This window comes from Eublepharis macularius, chromosome 1 (assembly GCF_028583425.1).
Source record: "Eublepharis macularius isolate TG4126 chromosome 1, MPM_Emac_v1.0, whole genome shotgun sequence".
Taxonomy (NCBI): domain Eukaryota; kingdom Metazoa; phylum Chordata; class Lepidosauria; order Squamata; family Eublepharidae; genus Eublepharis; species Eublepharis macularius.
This window is the reverse complement of record NC_072790.1, coordinates 239,766,329-239,782,888: the sequence shown is the minus strand read 5'-3', so window position 1 is coordinate 239,782,888 and position 16,560 is coordinate 239,766,329. Positions and strand designations below refer to the sequence as shown.

General features: G+C 46.4%; 1 protein-coding gene across 11 annotated transcripts in view; it reads left to right on the top strand.

Moving 5' to 3' along the window:
• Window positions 1-16,560, top strand: part of UBAP2L (ubiquitin associated protein 2 like) — a 54,507-nt gene that overhangs the window by 4,493 nt on the left and 33,454 nt on the right. For 5 of the 11 annotated variants that reach the window (XM_054994727.1, XM_054994719.1, XM_054994754.1 and 2 more), the window contains exons 2-9: window positions 2,954-3,083; window positions 4,530-4,607; window positions 5,903-6,013; window positions 7,050-7,218; window positions 8,029-8,124; window positions 8,536-8,581; window positions 9,560-9,672; window positions 12,379-12,453. In XM_054994727.1, coding sequence (XP_054850702.1) covers window positions 2,994-3,083; window positions 4,530-4,607; window positions 5,903-6,013; window positions 7,050-7,218; window positions 8,029-8,124; window positions 8,536-8,581; window positions 9,560-9,672; window positions 12,379-12,453 — 778 coding nt within the window. In that variant the 5' untranslated portion in view covers window positions 2,954-2,993. The remainder of the gene's footprint in view (window positions 1-2,953; window positions 3,084-4,529; window positions 4,608-5,902; window positions 6,014-7,049; window positions 7,219-8,028; window positions 8,125-8,535; window positions 8,582-9,559; window positions 9,673-12,378; window positions 12,454-16,560) is intronic. The other 6 variants (XM_054994744.1, XM_054994752.1, XM_054994770.1 and 3 more) reach the window with 2 other exon arrangements.

Below are 16,560 nucleotides of genomic sequence, written 5' to 3'. Positions count from 1 at the left end.
GCTACCTCTCTGATCTGCGGTCAGAATTTAACGTAATGAATATCCCCAGAGCACTTTCTTCTGTAAAACTTTGTAAACAGTGGGCAGCTTTTGGGCTCCTATAACATGTGGGCACAAAAGGGAAGAATCCACTTCACCGTCCCACAAATAAATGCAGCTCCCGGATGTGCTCCTCCATTTAGACCCAGTATGGTCCGCTCAGCTTGGCTGCAGCTCTTGGATAGAGTTCTTTGGCAAACCAGTGACTGACGATCCTTCTAATGTGATGCATGAAAAATGTGTCCTTTACCCTAGCTAACCTTCCCCCGTTTCGTCTTTGATTTTAAACAAAAAAAAATCCCTGCTCCTTACGGTACCGGTTCATACTGAAGTTTTTGAACACTTTCATTTCTGTAGTTTCAGCTGGAGAAACCTTGAAAATACTGGAGCCAGTTCACTTGCGCCTTCAATTTAGGGCTGCTCGGTTTCACACATTTCTACTTAAAAATTGGGCCTCTTGTCTCCCCTATTCCTATATGAGAAAACCAATAAAAAGCTATTTAAAAAAATTGGGCCTCCATTTCAGGCGGCGGGGAGGTACGGCTGGAGATGCTCTGCTGTTGAGCCGCCTTGCAAGCCTCCTTAAAATGAAGTCTGTTCAGTACACTTGGACCACTCCTGTAAGCTGTTACATACCTCAGGGCAGATAAATAACAATAATGGAGAAATCGGGGGTTTCTAAAATTTTCCTTGTTTTCTGGGGCCAGGTAACAGTTCTTTGTAAGTAGCTTGTAAAGCTTCCCTCTTTAGGGCCTGCTACTGAGGCCCATGGGGATTCATTTCGTTTCCAGTCCTATCTTTCTTCCAAGGGGCTCAGGGCAGCCAATGTGATCCTTTGCCTTCCTTCTTCCCCAAGTTAGGTTAGGTCGGGGGAAAGTGACTAGCTCCTATTGAGCATCCTGGCATAATGAGGATTGGCGCCTGCCTCCTCCTGTTCCGCTTTACCCCCATGCCTGTCATTTAGCCTGGTAGAGTTAACTTGGCCGTAAGGTGTTTTATGTGTTCGTTTATTTATACCCCGTCCTTCACCCCCAGTGGCGACCCAGACTGGCTTACATTGTTCACCTGTCCTCCATTTTATCCTCATGACAACTCTGTGAGGTGGGCATGTGCTTTAACAACCCTGAGTATGTGTGGTTAGCCCAAAGTCACCCAGTGAGCTTCCATGGGAAAATGGGGATTTGAACCTGTGCCTGTCAGATCCTCGTCTGACACTCTAACCAGTACACCACACTGCCCTGGATCCATATTTTAGGAATCATGGATGCACAATTGTGGTGTCAGGGTGAAGGTTGGATAGGGCTAGCCCCATTCCAAGCAGTTTGACTGATCAGTGGCCACGTAAGAGCCCTTGATGCCAAAGGTTTTGGCCTCCTTCCCCTGAATGTATGGGACAGTCTTCCTATTGCTAAATGAAGGTTCCTATTGTTTATTTTGTGTGCCACTCTCCCCCACCTCCCAAGATAAAATCTCGTAGTTCCAGGCTGCCTGTAGTCCCGAACTGGAAAGTTCTTCCTTTTGAGGATCTTTGCTTGTTGAGAATTCCAGGAATCCCTTGCTGTTGATAATGAACAGTAACGGAGAGTCCTGGAGACAAAGTAGTATCTCACTTCTACCCAAATAACTTGCGGTTATTTAATTGAGAGTTTCACCATTACCAAATACCTAGTTCCTTTTTTGTTTTCTTTCTTGTGTCTGATTTGGGCTTGATTACTTTCAGTAATAAAACATGGGACTTCGGGATATAGGTTCTCTTTAAAGATTCCCCTCCCTGTCAAAGGTTTTACATTTTCTTGTTATTTCAAGAACTCCCGCAAGGAGTCTTTGAATTTCATCTTTTGGGGTGGAAGTACTGGCCGCTTGGTTAAACAAATATGGCAACACATCTGCTGGTTTGCATGCGTGCTGTATGGCACAAACTTTGTACTTCAAGAATACTTAGAACATTATTCTGCTTGACTTGCCACTGGCTTTCAGATATCTCAAAATGCATAAATCTAAATCTCTATAGTAACTTGCTCAGCTTGGCTTATATTTATAAATCTTTAGATGAAATTTGGACTTCTTGGTGTTACATTGAGAGTTTGTATAGTGTAAATTTGGAGCTGTGAAGACGCTGGTTTGAATCTCATACCTGGCATGAGCTTGCCAGGTCTGTGGTGGTCATCTTTGAGAGAGATATTCTTTTGGGCGTGCTGGGTGCTCAGGGTAAGAAACGTAACATGTTTTGCTGGCAGTGTCAGATGCCAGTATTTCTTTGGTTCCTTTTGGTGGTGCGTTGAAACACAAGTCTGGTGATTTTCCGTTAGTCATGGAAACTTTTTCTTGGGATAGTGCTTTATCAAACACTTTTATCTTAAAGGTGAATAGTCAAGAAGAAGTAAAGACTGATGTTTTTCCTTTTGGGTACTGGTGCTAGTCTAGAAGCTGGAAGAGGTTGACACTGAATTCACATAGTTAAGGTGGATGGAGCAAATCTGTGCAGGGTTCTATTCTTGTAGGCTTGAGAGAATAATTATTCCCAAAGAGGAGGACTTGGACATGGCCCCTTAAAGACCAACAAGACTTTCAGGGTATAAGCTTTTGAGAATCAGAGCTCCTTGAGACCTGCAGAATTTGGGTCTAATGGCACCTTAGAGACCAACAACATTCTCAGGGTGTACGCTTTCGAGAGCCATAGCTCTCTTCTTCAGATACCTGCTCCGACTCTCAAAAGCGGCCACTGGACTCAAATCCTGCTGTTCTACTGCAGACCAATATGGCAACCCATCTAAAACTATATTCCACAAAAGGACGTTGATTGTGGAATGTGCGCCTGTACCTTTTGGTGCCAAAGAGTTCGCGAAGCACTGCATGTGCAATGGGCTGCCCATTTCCCTCTGTTTTTAACTGCTTATTCTCTTTCCTCCTGCAGAGTTCTACCTTGTAAATACTGTTATTTGTATATACTGTAAATGATGACATCGGTGGGCACCAACCGAGCCCGGGGGAGCTGGGAACAGACACAGACGCAGAACCAGGCACAACACAAGCAGCGGCCACAGGTGAGGCCAGAGCGGGGGAGTGTCCATGGAAACCCTGCTAGCTTGGAGAGGGAGGAGTCCTGGCTCCTTGTGCCCGTCTTTTCAGTTGTGACTAATAGTTGTGCCTGACCCTAACGTCTTCCTGAGAGACAAAGGGAGAAGGTGGGGAAATCCTCCACACCCTGGCATGTTTTCTGCTAACGTACAACTGAACTTGCATGCTTTGGAGGCTAGCCAGAGATCTCGCTTGCGAGGGCAAATGGGAGAGAATAGAAGAGGCATTTTTCAGAGCCTTTTAAAATCAGTTCCCAAACCTCTTTGGAGATTTTTAAACAGAGGCTAGATGGCCATCTGACAGCAGTGCTTATTCTGTGAACCTGGGCAGATCATGAGAGGGAGGGCAGGAAGGGCTACATCAGGGCTTAGTTCTCGTGGCCCTTCTAACACGCCCAGGGTAAGGCCGATTGCCACCTTGGATCAAGAAGCAATTTCCCCCAGGCCAGTTCGGCTAGGGATCCTGACAGTGTTTTGCCATCTTCTGGGCACGGAGTAAGGGCCACTGGGTATGTGCGTGCTGGGGGCGGGGGGCAGGGAGAGGCGTATTTGTGAATTTCCTGCATTGTGCAGGGGGTTAGACTAGATGACCCTAGAGGTCCCTTCCAACTCTATGATTCTCTTAGCATTAAAGGAGTGGAGAAATTTCCTGGACACATACTATTGGAACATCTAAATACCTCAGTATCCAGGCACCTGAAACACTTTGAAGCCCCTAGATAAGACCCAGAGGATTTTTTTTAGCAGTGTATGCCACATACAGTAATTTCAGTCTCTTGTCTGGGTCTTAATGGTAGTTCCTTGGGATCGTCATTGTTTCTGTTTTACAAAGGAGCAGTAGACATGGTGGGTCAGTTCATGCATCGTGCTGAATCACAGTGGAAGAAATTTAGGGTGTACTCACATGAGCAGCTTCATTGTCAAGGTGACAGTAAACTTACATATCCGAGTGAATCATAAAATGAAGAACAAACAACGGTTAGGGATTTAGACAATGGTTGCCACCTATCATGGCCTGGTGTTGATGACTGATTTGAGTTCTTGTGGGTACTGTTGGGTCTCTGCAATGCTAAAAATGCATCACTCCTGGAAGCTCAGATCCTTTGCCATCTTCCAACTCATGGCATTGTTTCCTCCTCAGGACCTGAACTGGCCTGATCAACTGGGGTTGAAACTTGAGCCTTGCTGTTCAAGCCGTGTGCTGGATCACGCTATGCTTCCTCTCTGTTTCGTGTCTTTAATCCAGAGTCAAAGCCCCTCTTGTTTTTTTTTAACTTCTAGAGATCCCTGCCAACGGACTGCGCCCAAACCTTTCAGGGATCTCTTGTCATCTTTTGAGCTTATAGCATTCTTTTTTCCATTTTTTTTAAAAGGAAGGTTCTAACAGTGCTCTCTTGTCCTCTGTTGTCCCAGGCTACTGCAGAGCAAATTCGGCTTGCACAGATGATATCGGACCACAATGACGCTGACTTTGAGGAGAAAGTGAAGCAAGTGAGGTTTTGGGATGCTGATGGACCTTTCAAGCGGGGCAGAGGGGATGGGAGGGGGATTTTTCCACGAGGGAAAACTTCCCATGGAAAAATACTAGTAGTGAAAATTTTCTATCCCTCATCACTGGCTAAGCTGCCTAGGTTGTTGCTTTTACACCCTGTCTTGTGAAAAGCTTACATTTCAAGACAAGGTATTGGGGGGGGGGGTCCTTCCTCTGTGCCTTCCTTCCTTTTTCCATTGGAGCAAACTACCAGTGAAGGATTAAAAAGAGCTTCTCTCAAAATAAGGGCTGTACGTATGTTGCCTTGGCTCTTCCTAGTCCGCAGGACTGGTATTTTGCAGTCCCAGGCTTAAGATGGCCATCAGTTCGAATTCCATAGGCTGCACGATGGTAATAGTTCTTGATACTACTGTAAGCTAGCTTTCCCCAGTTCTAGCAGTGCAACTAGTGCCTTGTGTGAGGCCTGGGAGGAAGCCTGTCTTGTGCCTTTCTCTGTCATTCTGCCTTTCATGCCTTCTGGTAAGACCAGCACCCTACAGGCAGCCGCTTTGTATAATTATTTTTGTCTGGAAATGTATACCTTGAGTTCCTTCCCTGTACGAGGGCTCAGATCTGCTTACAACATCAATCCCATTCTCCATTTTACGTTTACATCAGCCCTGTAAGCTTAGGTTAGGAGTGACTAACCGAGGTCATGCAATGAGATTCCATTGCAGAGAGGAGATCCAAACCGTCCAGATCCTAATTTACCACTCTGTCTCCTATTCCACACTTAATGGTGACGATACAATCATTGATGTTGAGTTGAATCCTGCAGCTTCATTCTGCTAAGGGCAGCACTTTCCTCTGTTGCAAAAATGCATCGCAAGTGTCTTGTGCTGGGGGTGGGGAGATTCCTTGCATTGAAAGAAAGCTCTGCTGCTAGTGGAACGAGCCTGCAGGATGCAGCCCAACGTTTTCTAATCCTGCTTTTCAGTTTTCAGTTGGCTCCAAAAGCAATTAAATTCTATGCTGTTGGGGTGGAGGTTTTTGGTGCAGGCAGATTTAGGCGTGATGGAAGGGTGCCTGGATGCATTCTCTCTCTCTCTCCCTCTCCCCCTCCCCCTCCCCCCTCCCTCCCTCCCTCTCTCTCTCTCTCTCTCTCTGGACCGTTCCAGTGCCATTGGTGAGCTGGAGGGCCAGAGCTCTCTGCTGGCACCTGATCCATGCGTGGTAGCTTTGGCTGTGGGGTTGTGGCCGCGAGCTCGTGAGTTGTGCCCACTTGAGGCTGAGCCTCCATGTTTCCCTTCCACAGCTAATTGACATCACCGGCAAAAACCAGGATGAGTGCGTCATCGCCCTGCACGACTGTAATGGGGACGTGAACAGAGCCATCAACGTGCTGTTGGAGGGGAATCCAGACACGGTAAGCCTGCTGATTTGCAGCTCCGTTATGGAGATGGGTTTGCCATGAATGGGGGGAGCTGTTTGTTTCTCTGGCTTTGCTGGGTATGGCCAAACTATGATGCCCTGTGTGGTTTCCCAGTTGTTCCAGTTGCAGTGATTCCAAATCTGCCCTTGCTCTATTCTGGTGCCTTCTCCTGAGTTACCAGGGGGCCTCCTGGTCTGTGGAGTAGCAGAATTGCAGGTCCCAATGCCATACGTGCAGCACAGAGTGGAAGGAGGGAGAGGGGGGGGGGCTGTCGGGGAAGGGAGGAGCCGTGGTCAGGTGCATTTCTCCTCCCACCATGATGCACTAAGAAGAATCTCCAAGCAGCCTGGTGCTTGGCGTGTGACTTTTCTGGGAATGGGCTGAGTGTTCCTAGTCTCTGTCACAGCGCTTCTGCCCTCAGTGGCTGTTCTCTCTAGAGGCCTTGTCAACACCTAGGCCCAGGTCCTGTAGTTCTCATGTCCTAGTGGTCAGATCTTGTTCTTTCCTCTAAAAGCAACCACTTTGCAAGGTGTGTTTTTGGGGAACAGAGGCTGGGCTACCTTGATGCCCCCACCCTCCAGGGAGTCCAGAGTGGAGATGGAAGGTTTTTACTTGACTTTACATCCAGTACTGAACTACAGTCTATCTCCAGATTTTTCATTCTCCTGGTATGCCGATTAATAGGGATGCTAAGTCGAGCTTTTGTTTATAAGGTGATGGATACTGAAGGTTGTCTGCTTCACAGCTTGGTATCCTGAATTGGCAGTCTCTTGCATGAGTGCAGAAGAACCTAGCTGGATCAGACCAAAGGTCCATCTAGGCAAAGCATTCTGTTTCCCACAGTAACCAGCCATACGCCTTTAGGAGGCCTGTAAGCAGCACATGAAGGGAAACCGCCCTTCCGTGTTTACCTTTGTTTTTATTTCGGTATTATGCTGCTTCCAAACATGGCATTTCCATTTAGTTATCATGGTAAGCAGATGCATGTATCAAGCGTTATGTGAATAGTGTCGATCTTTCTTGCCCTTAGCATTCCTGGGAGATGGTTGGCAAAAAGAAGGGTGTTTCAGGACAGAAGGACAGTGGGCAAACGGAACCCAGTGAAGAAGGCAAAGAGAACCGAGAGAGGGAGAGAGACTTCAGCCGGCGACGTGGAGGATTGCCAAGAAGGGGCCGGGGCACAAGCCGCGGAAGAGAGTGTACGGATTGTAACTTGGTGAAAAGTGGTAACTTCATCATGGTGGAGGCTGGGATGATTAGACCAGAGGGAGAGGTTGCTGGTGGTGTAAACTCTTGATCAGAGGCCCTGAACTTGGTATCCTTCAGGCTTTCCAGATCTTCAAGCATTCTTGGGAATATAGTGAACCTCAAAAGCAGTACAGTGCACAGGTGTGGGAGGAAAGTTTGAATTCCCTAGGAACAAACAACACACTCTCTCACACACACACACTTTCAGCCACCCCTGCATGGGGGGTGGGGGGAAGAGAAATAGTTCTCTCCAAGGCTCCAGGTTGCCCAGAGCACCTGAATTTTTTTAGCTCCTATGCAAATGCTGAACCACAAGTTTAAACATCTTTAGCTTGTGTGTTGATGGCTGCTTTAATCACATCCCACCAAGTCTTTTCCCTACATTCTCTGTTGTCTGTTCTGCAGCCTATGGACCTTTTTGCGTATTAGATCGGTCTGTCCGTTTCCTTTAGGGAAAAAAGCATGGTTGTCTATTGTTAGAAACCTTGGGAGGTTAATGATGCTGAATCAGTACATTCAGCATTGGCATGTTACTCCAAATCAATATCCTGGGATTGGCATTGCTGTCTTTCCTCTCTTCCCATAACTGTTCTTATCCTCGATACCTTGGCATTGGGCACATGCCCGGACATACACTAACGTTTAGCACAATATACGAGGCTCCCCCTCCCCCACCTTTGAGTGTGCCATCCTGTCTGTTGCCACAATTCTGACCTTGCAACTGAACCTCGTGCCAGTCTGAGAGGTTTTGTATCTTCCAGTTCGGGGCCAGGAGAACGGACTGGATGGTGGCAAGACCGGTGGATCTTCTGGAAGAGGCACAGAGAGAGGACGACGGGGGCGTGGGCGAGGCAGAGGTGAGCAAGAACAGGTAGCAAGGAGGCTGGGCACTCTTCTCCTTTGAGCTGTGCTGAGGCTCAGCTGTCGCGGCTGCTTTGGAAAATATTTTTTTAATCTGCCTTTCAGTGGCGTTCTCCAAGCCAGGAGCAGCAGCTTAATTGTGCCATTGGTAAAACAATCCAATAATTTCAACGATGGGAATTGGAGCTCTAAGTAGCATATCCAGCAGCTGAAAGTTACGCTTCACAGAAGGGGTTTCAAGACTTGCTTAAATGGACTGTGCGTGCGGATCTCTTTTGGGAGGCAATCTTTGATACAGAAAGCACTGCTTTTACACTGATAGGAATTTGCAGTGAGTTGCACTGCCTCTTTATTATAGAGGTTTCACTGCTGAAAGCGTCCGCATATTTGTTTTTATTTTTAAACAGGTGGATCTGGAAGGCGGGGAGGAAGGTTCTCGGCTCAAGGCATGGGGTAAGCTTCCGCAAAAGTGGCTGGGAGGGGGGGGGCGGTCTGTCTTTTTTTATGGTGGTGGGGTTAACCACAGCTGTGTTTGAGTAAAAGTGGACAGCAGAGGGATGGCAGGTTATGTTGCAAGCATGGCAAGAATCAATTCAAGTTGTACCTGCTGAGAAGGTGAACAGACACTTCTGCAGTTCATGTTGGCATCAGTGTTGAATTCTGGGAAGGGGTGGGGTGGAGGGTAGCAGTAGGTGGCAAAGAAGATTGGAGAGCAGGGCATAGCCCAAGGCAGTTCTGAGGGGCGGGTATGACTCCTGCAGTCCATTGTGAGAGGTACAGAGTTGCTGCTGCTTCTGGCCCAGAGGGTAGGACAGCGAGTCTCTCTACCTGAGACACCTTGGTGCATGTTTGTGAAGTGTAGGAAGATGCAGTGTTAACCAGGAAGCATATTTTAAAAAGACAGAGCTCACATTGCTCCTCAGAGGGTGAATTAATCTCATCTTCACCTCTCCAGTCTAAAATTGTGTGGAATTGCAACCAGAGGGCAGCAAGGAATGGAAATGAGCTGGAGCTGCCTTCCAGAGCCGGGCTTGGACCTGAAGGGGTTATAATGGGCTGAAGTTTCCCTTCTGGCATTTCACAGCCCCTTCCCACAGCTTCGGTGTATAGCAAAGCCTTTTGCCCCGTCGCCAGCTCTGTCTTTTTAAATACCTTTTCTGGCTACCATTGCATCTCCCAACACGTGTTCTTCATGTGTCAGGTGTCTCGTGAAGAGAGACTCTGAGACATACTCCTGTATAGATAGGAGTGCCCAGTTAGCAGAAGAGCTCAACTGAGCATTCAGAATGGTACCTGTTTGCAGAAGGAGCTTGGATGGACATTCGGTCGCCAGAGACAATAACTGTTCCGGGTTCGTTATAGTGGGGAAGTTTAGTGGGATGGCCAAGCAAGCCTGCGCTGTAAGCATTCTCACCCTGCTCTGAATTCCAGAACTTTCAACCCAGCGGACTACGCAGAGCCTGCCAGCACGGAAGAAGGTTATGGAAATAGTAACAACAACACATGGAACAATACTGGTAGCTTTGAGCCGGATGATGGGACGAGTAAGTGACCTGGATTCTTTTTTGGGGGTGTCCCTAATTCAGAGCAGGCACTGGTGTCCTGCTGGCCAACTTACCGGAAGCCAAGGCGTTGGGGATCCCCTCATGTTCAGAGTCTGCTGTATGGCTGTGGTCACTTGATTCACACTCATGCTCATGGCTGCTTAATGTGGATTGGATACCCCTTGATGCAAAGGAACCGTATTCATGCCTAGTATGCTTAAAGGGATTTGTGTGTGTGTGGGGGGGTGATTTTTGAGTAGCGACTCTAAACTGCATTAGGGATTGGGAACTTGGAGCCTGAGAGAGTGCATCATTTCCTTATTGGTCATGGGCAGGACTGGAAAGCCTGCGTGGTTCCTCTGCTAAACCAGTTTTCCTTTGAGACACACGGTGGTAACTCACAGCACTTCAGCTGTACCATTGAACTCTTGTGAGGTGGTGTGCTGGTGATCCTGGCTTAAGTTGGGGGCATTTTCCCAAGCCACAGGCAACTCGGGTGCCAATGCAGCAGTTGTCTGCAAAAGACGAATTGAAACATTGAACTGGAGGAATTGGTGCAGTGGTTAGGAGCGGCGGCAGGACTCTGTTCTGGAGAACCGGGCTCGATTCCCCACTCCTCCGCTTGAAGCCAGCTGGGCGACCTCGGGTCAATCACAGCTCTCTCAGCCCCATCCACCTCTCTCATAGGGTGATTGTTGCGGGGATAATAATAACATACTTTGTAAACTGTTCTGAATGGACATTAAGTTGTCCTGAAGGGCAGTATATGAATCAAATGTTATTATGCGCTTAGAGGTGGGAATGGTTTAAAGGGCAACGGTTCAGCAGTAGCATTTTGCTTCCTATGGTGACGTGTTGTCAACTCTGTCTTCCTAGCATGATTAAAAGAAAATACCGCAGGCCAGTGCCCCACTTTTGTGGAACGCTTCTTCCCTGAATTAATGTTCTAAACTATTAGATCACTTTTCCATTATGAGAATGAGAGTTGGTTACCTATCTGCTGAGTTCTATTTTTTAAACGAATTTGTAAATGCTGCTGCTAAAGGTTCGGGTGCGGAATCCAGTCCAGTCAGTTGGCCTGATTTCTTTGCCATCCCATAGCCTTTTAAATTTTTTTAAAAGCCATCCCTATTCTCCCTCAGACTTCTGAACAGCCTGTCAGCACCCGTGGCATTAGAGTGGCTTTACGTGGTAGCATTCAGGACTCCCCCCTGTTCAGGAGTATAGGGGCATATCCTGTTTTACTTAAGGAAGATCGAGGTTGCTGAAGACCTGTGAAAGAGACAGCCAGAGCTTTTAGCTGGGTATTGCCATGAGCCATTGCAAGCACTTTGTGCCACAGATCAAGTGCCAAGGGAAAAATTACTTCCCGTTTCTGTGGCGCACTTCCACCTCTTCCCTGCTGGGGTGGTAATTTATGTGGCGTCTCTCTTCTTACCTCCGCCCTGGCGGTCCACCATCCTGCTCATTTGTGACTCTCCCACAGAACGAGTGAGAAATGGATCCTGGGTCTCCACATTTGGCAGGCTCCTCTTTGACCCCAGTAGAACATTTTTCTAGCAATATTGAAGAGGTCATCTCTCCTCCCCCCCGCCCCCATACAATTGTTTTTCATTTAAAAAGGCAATCAATAGAGAGGAGCTTACCGAGTTGAGTTATAACTTCAGTTTATTATGCTGAAGAAGTGGTGGGGACAGAAAGAAGGTGCTCGGGTTGTGATGGAAAAGGTTGATTCTTATGTAACACCGAGCTGTAATTTGGTGCTGTGGTTTTGGAAAAAAAAGGCTTGGAAGTTTCCTTCTTCCTCCCAGTGCTCTGATTCCATAAGTTACTTCCTTTTTCACGCAAACCAGAGTTTGCATCGGATCTGAACTGGCAAGCGACAGTTCGTGTTCAATAACAGGAAGAACTTCACTGAAGTTGAATCTGCCTGTTGTGCCCAGAGTATGGAGTCGTAGTTGGGCAGTGCATGTGAATTAGAAATGGGAAACAAGCAGAAAGAGCATCATCGTCCAAACATCTCGTGTCGGTAGATTCCCACGGCTCCCCTCCCAATTGTCTGTGGTCCAGAACCAGGGCCTTTTTTCTGGGAAAAGAGGTGGTGGAACTCAGGACCGCACAATGACGTCACTTTGGGTCAGCTGGAACAAGGGGGGAGTTTTTTAAAGTTTAAATCGCCCTCGGTGGAAATGGTCACATGGCCGGTGGCCCCGCCCCCGAATCTCCAGACAGAGGGGAGTTTAGATTGCCCTCCGTGCCACTGGTGCGGAGGGCAATCTAAACTCCCCTCTTTCTGGAGATCAGGGGGTGGGGCCACCGGCCATGTGACCATTTTCAAGAGGTGCCGAAACTCCGTTCCACTGCGTTCCAGCTGAAAAAAAGCCCTGTCCAGAACTAACTAGAACTTCTGTTGGAGGAAGATACAGCTCCTCACCTTTTTACCCCTCTGCCCGGGGAGCCGGTTTAACTTGCTGAAAGCTTTTCAAAATGCACACCTCATTTCACGTTCTCATTATTTAGTTAGCAACATTTTAAGTATGTATTTTTTCATTAATTTAAACAATATCCACAGGTACTTTGGGGGAGGGGTGGGGAGGGAGATGGGGTGGGGAACGGGTGGTGATGGCACCTCCTCATTTCTCCACGTATTAAAAATTTCACTGTTGGTTTTTTGTTTTTTCTTTTCTTATTTCTGTTTCATTTCAGGAGTTGATTACATTAGGGGTGAGGGGTCAAATTATCCCCGAAAATTTGACACTGCTCCTGGTACGAGAAATCCAGGTGCACTAACTGCCCCCGGATCTCTTCCTGTGTTTCTTTTTTATTTATTTATTTTTTTAAAAAAGCACTTGGAATATATCTGTGGATATGTCATTGTTCCTTTCCTTTTTCATCACTTTCCATCTGTGTTTTGTACCCGTCATAAGTATTTGTGCATTCTTGCTTGTGCTTTTACTAATGCTGTGACCCCACCCTTCCCCCCACCTGCCTTTTAAAGGGAGGAGTTTAAGATGGGGTGGGTGGGTTTTGAGGTGGAAGTGTACTTTGTTTTAGCTGCACCCTCCACTGCCCATGGCTTCCTTCTTTTTGACCTTTCAAGCATAAGATGTAATAACCTGCCTGGCTTGGTCAGGCCCTCTGGTGCAGCTTCCTTTTGTCACCAGTGTCCAACTGCATTGCTTCTGGGAAGCTCACAAAGGGGGAATGACAACAACAGATCCCCCCCCCCCTCACACACATACTGTTCCCAGTGGATTAATTCCAAACTTCTGCAGTTGGGATAGTGGCAGTTTCCAGCAATTCCTCTATCCTGCTGCAGATTCCTATATTGTGCCTTGTATTGGCCTTGTTGGACTTCCCTTGACCCCCCCACAGCAGCATTCCAGGGGAAGAGGTTGATGCAACGGGGAGAAGGAATAAAACTCTGTTCTGTGACTTGAGCGCCACTTGCAGTGCTTTGCAGCCAACTCAATATTGGGCATTTATTGTTGAATATTTATATCCCATTTTTCTTCAAAGATTCACTGTGGTTAACAGTTGACATGCCGCCTCTTCATATACAGCATAGCAACACTTGCTTTCTAAGCAAGAGTGCGGACTCCACGTCGCAGAGGTCAGGTCAATTATGCCTTACTTGTTAAGAGATCCTGGGTGTGCCCTCTACCATTGTGAATTGTGTTAGCACGTGACACCACAGGGATTTCAGGAAAAAAAAGTAGACCATATGAGACTGAAAGCTGGCCACCCCTAGGGGTGTGTGCAGTTGGATATTACCAACCTGCAAAAATGCTTGATGTTTTGAGGGATGGGTCTACAATATCTGATATGCCTCCCTCTTCCCCAGTGGGATTCCCAATTCTGATATTACCACTTCCAATAATATTGAAATTGGGGATTCTGTCGGCGTGAAAGGAGGGAGCGCTCCCTAAATCTGTGGCACGTTGGCCCTTTAAAAAGAGGGCATGTCTGTTGCCCTCTGTTTTCACCTCCCCTGTGTGGTTGATGGTGCTTGGGACCTTTAAATTTAAAGGGCCATTACTTCCGGAGTCTGGAGCCAGGCTGTGGAGGCCAGGGCTTTCCATGGAAAATAATGGCCCTTTAAAAGTTAAAAGGCCAAAGCACTTCTGACCAGCAGGGGCCCTCCTGCTCTCTCTCCACTGTTGCAGTCTCAGGATGGGATGAGGTTATGTTTTTAATCCTGTATGGGGAGGTCAGGAAGGGCATAATTATAGTTCTCATTAAGTGTTGTTCTGATATTTCTTGAACAGATTTTCAGAACAATAAACCTGATTTTTAAAGAAAATGATATTCATGGCCTGCCTGACTTTCAGATACAGAATTAAAACAGTAATTTTGCAAGTGCGCACCCCTGCCCTAACAGCCCTGTGGAAATGACTTTGGTGCCTGTATAACTGAAACTGCAGTCTGTTGTAGAGACCCAGCAGCCTAGAAATCTTGGCAAAAAATACAATTCCGCATTATAAAGTGATAGGATCTGGCATATTTGCAGAAGGGACATAGCTCGATGGAACATCCTCTTTGAATGCAGAAAGTCCTACCTTTAGACTGGATACAGGTAGCGGGTGATGTAAAAGCTGCAAATATACCCTGTACCCTACAGCACCCTGTGCCTTAGCATGTGGGTATTAATTGTTATTATCTGAGAGTTATGAGAAAATAACTGTAAAAATGGAAAGCATAAATTTTATAGTAAACAAGAGTAGTCATCTGATATGTGGTCAGTTCTATTATAATTGTACAAGACTGTCCCTGGTGAGGTTTTTATAACACTGAAAACCTTGAACTCCAGTAATACGTTTGAAGACAGAATTAACCACATTTAAGCTAAAAACATCTCCTTGAAAATATAGTGTGTCTACAGTATAACTAATGCTGGATGTTGTCTTATATTTTAAAAAGATCTTCATTCTATACATTTTTGATTTGGTAAAACCTTGTCTTAAGTATTTCTGTCATTCCAAAACAGAGAGTATTTTATGGGAGCTTTTTTCAGCTCTTCCGAAATTTTCCCGTCTTCTAATTTTATTTGCCTTTAATGGCCAGGTAGCGATTGTAACTGGGACGGCTACAGTTGAGAAAAAACGCAGCCAATTTCATAACCCACTGTGTAAATTGCCCCTGAAGAATAGCTACTCCTGAATTTGTATAATCTAGGACCTTCCTTTCAGGAATATTTATTTTATTAATTTAAAATATTTCTGTACCTTTTCCCCACCCAGATAGAATCCTCAAGGCGGAAAACATCAAAACGTTAAAACATTTCAACATTCAAACAACACTTGAATTATGTTATATATATTATTTTAATTAAAACATAAACACGTATAGCATCAAATCCAAGGAGGAAGGCTAGTAACAGTTCTTGGGGATATGCCAAACCAAACAAAAAAGTCTTCACCTGCTGACAGAAAAGAACAATAGAGGGACACGGATCAATCTCCCTGGAGAGGCAAAGTTTTGTGCAATGTCTGAGAGAGCCATTTATCACTTGCTACTTGCCTAGCTTCGGAAGGCAGAGGCATCCAAAAAGCAGGACCTCCAAAGATGACCAGAGTGGACAGGCAGGCTCATATGGGAGACGGTGGGCTTAAGGCGTGCTGACCATAAGTCATATAGGAGTTTAAAGTCCAATAGCAACACTTTGAATTAGGCCCAGAACCAATTTGCGAGCCAGTGTAGTTGGAACAAGACTGGATTGATATGGCTCCTACAGCCCACTCCAGTCAACGTTTTGGCAGCATTCTGAACTTAACTGTAGCTTCTGGACAGTCATCAAGAGCACCCCCACAAAGTGGGCCTTGCAGTAATCTAATCCAGATGTTACTAGGGCATGCACCATAATGACAAGATCTCTTTCCTGCCCAGGAAGAGCTGCTGCTAGCTCTCCAGCAGACATTATTACAGTGCATAATAGTTACACATCATAAAGTGACAGGCAACACACACATCCTGCATGTATCACCCACGCTCAGCATGCAAGGGAGCTAACTCCGGGAAAGACAATTGTACAACCATGTCCGTAAGTCTCTTATGAGAAAATTCTTATTGTGTTCTTTTTTCTTTTTGTTGTATGTCTGGACCGGTGGAGCTTCTGGATTTTCATCTCTCCGCTGGTCCAGACATACAACAAAAAGAAGAACACAATACGAATTTTCTCATAAGAGACTTACGGACATGGTTGTATAATTTATCTTTCCCGGAGTTACCTCCCTTGCATGTTGAGTGTGGGTGATGCATGCAGGACGAGAGTGTTGCCTGTCACTTTATGATGTATAACCATTGTGTACTGTAATACTGTTTATATGAATTGTGATAGTTTTTATGAATTAGCACTTGAGCACTTTAAATGTTATAAAATATATGCACAGAGCAGAGTGTATATTTTTCTCCCATGGGATTCCCCCCCCCCCCTTATGCTGCATTACTTGCATATCGGAAGACCCACTGTCTTGTGGTAGCTCTCCAGCAGAAGCTGTTGAAAGGCGCTCCTGGCCACCGTTGCCATGTTTATCTGACAGGAGGATGGTTTCTAGGGGCACCTCCAAACTACAAACCTACTCCTTTAGGGAGAGTGTAACCCCATCTATAACAGGAGATACCTCAAGTTCTGGGACAACCCTTCTTCCTCCTCCATTTTATCTGATTTAAGTTTCAGTTTGTTAGCCATCATCCATCCCAAAGTTGCCTCCAGGCACCTGTTTGCAGGTTCCACGCTCTCCCTGGGATCTGCTGGAAGCATGAGGTAGAGCGGAGTGTCCTCTGCACGTTGGTGGCAGCTCAACCCAAATCTCCAGATGATCTCTCCCGGTGGCTTTACATAGATTTTTAAAAAGCACGGAACCGCGTGGAACCTTGCAGGATTCCAAA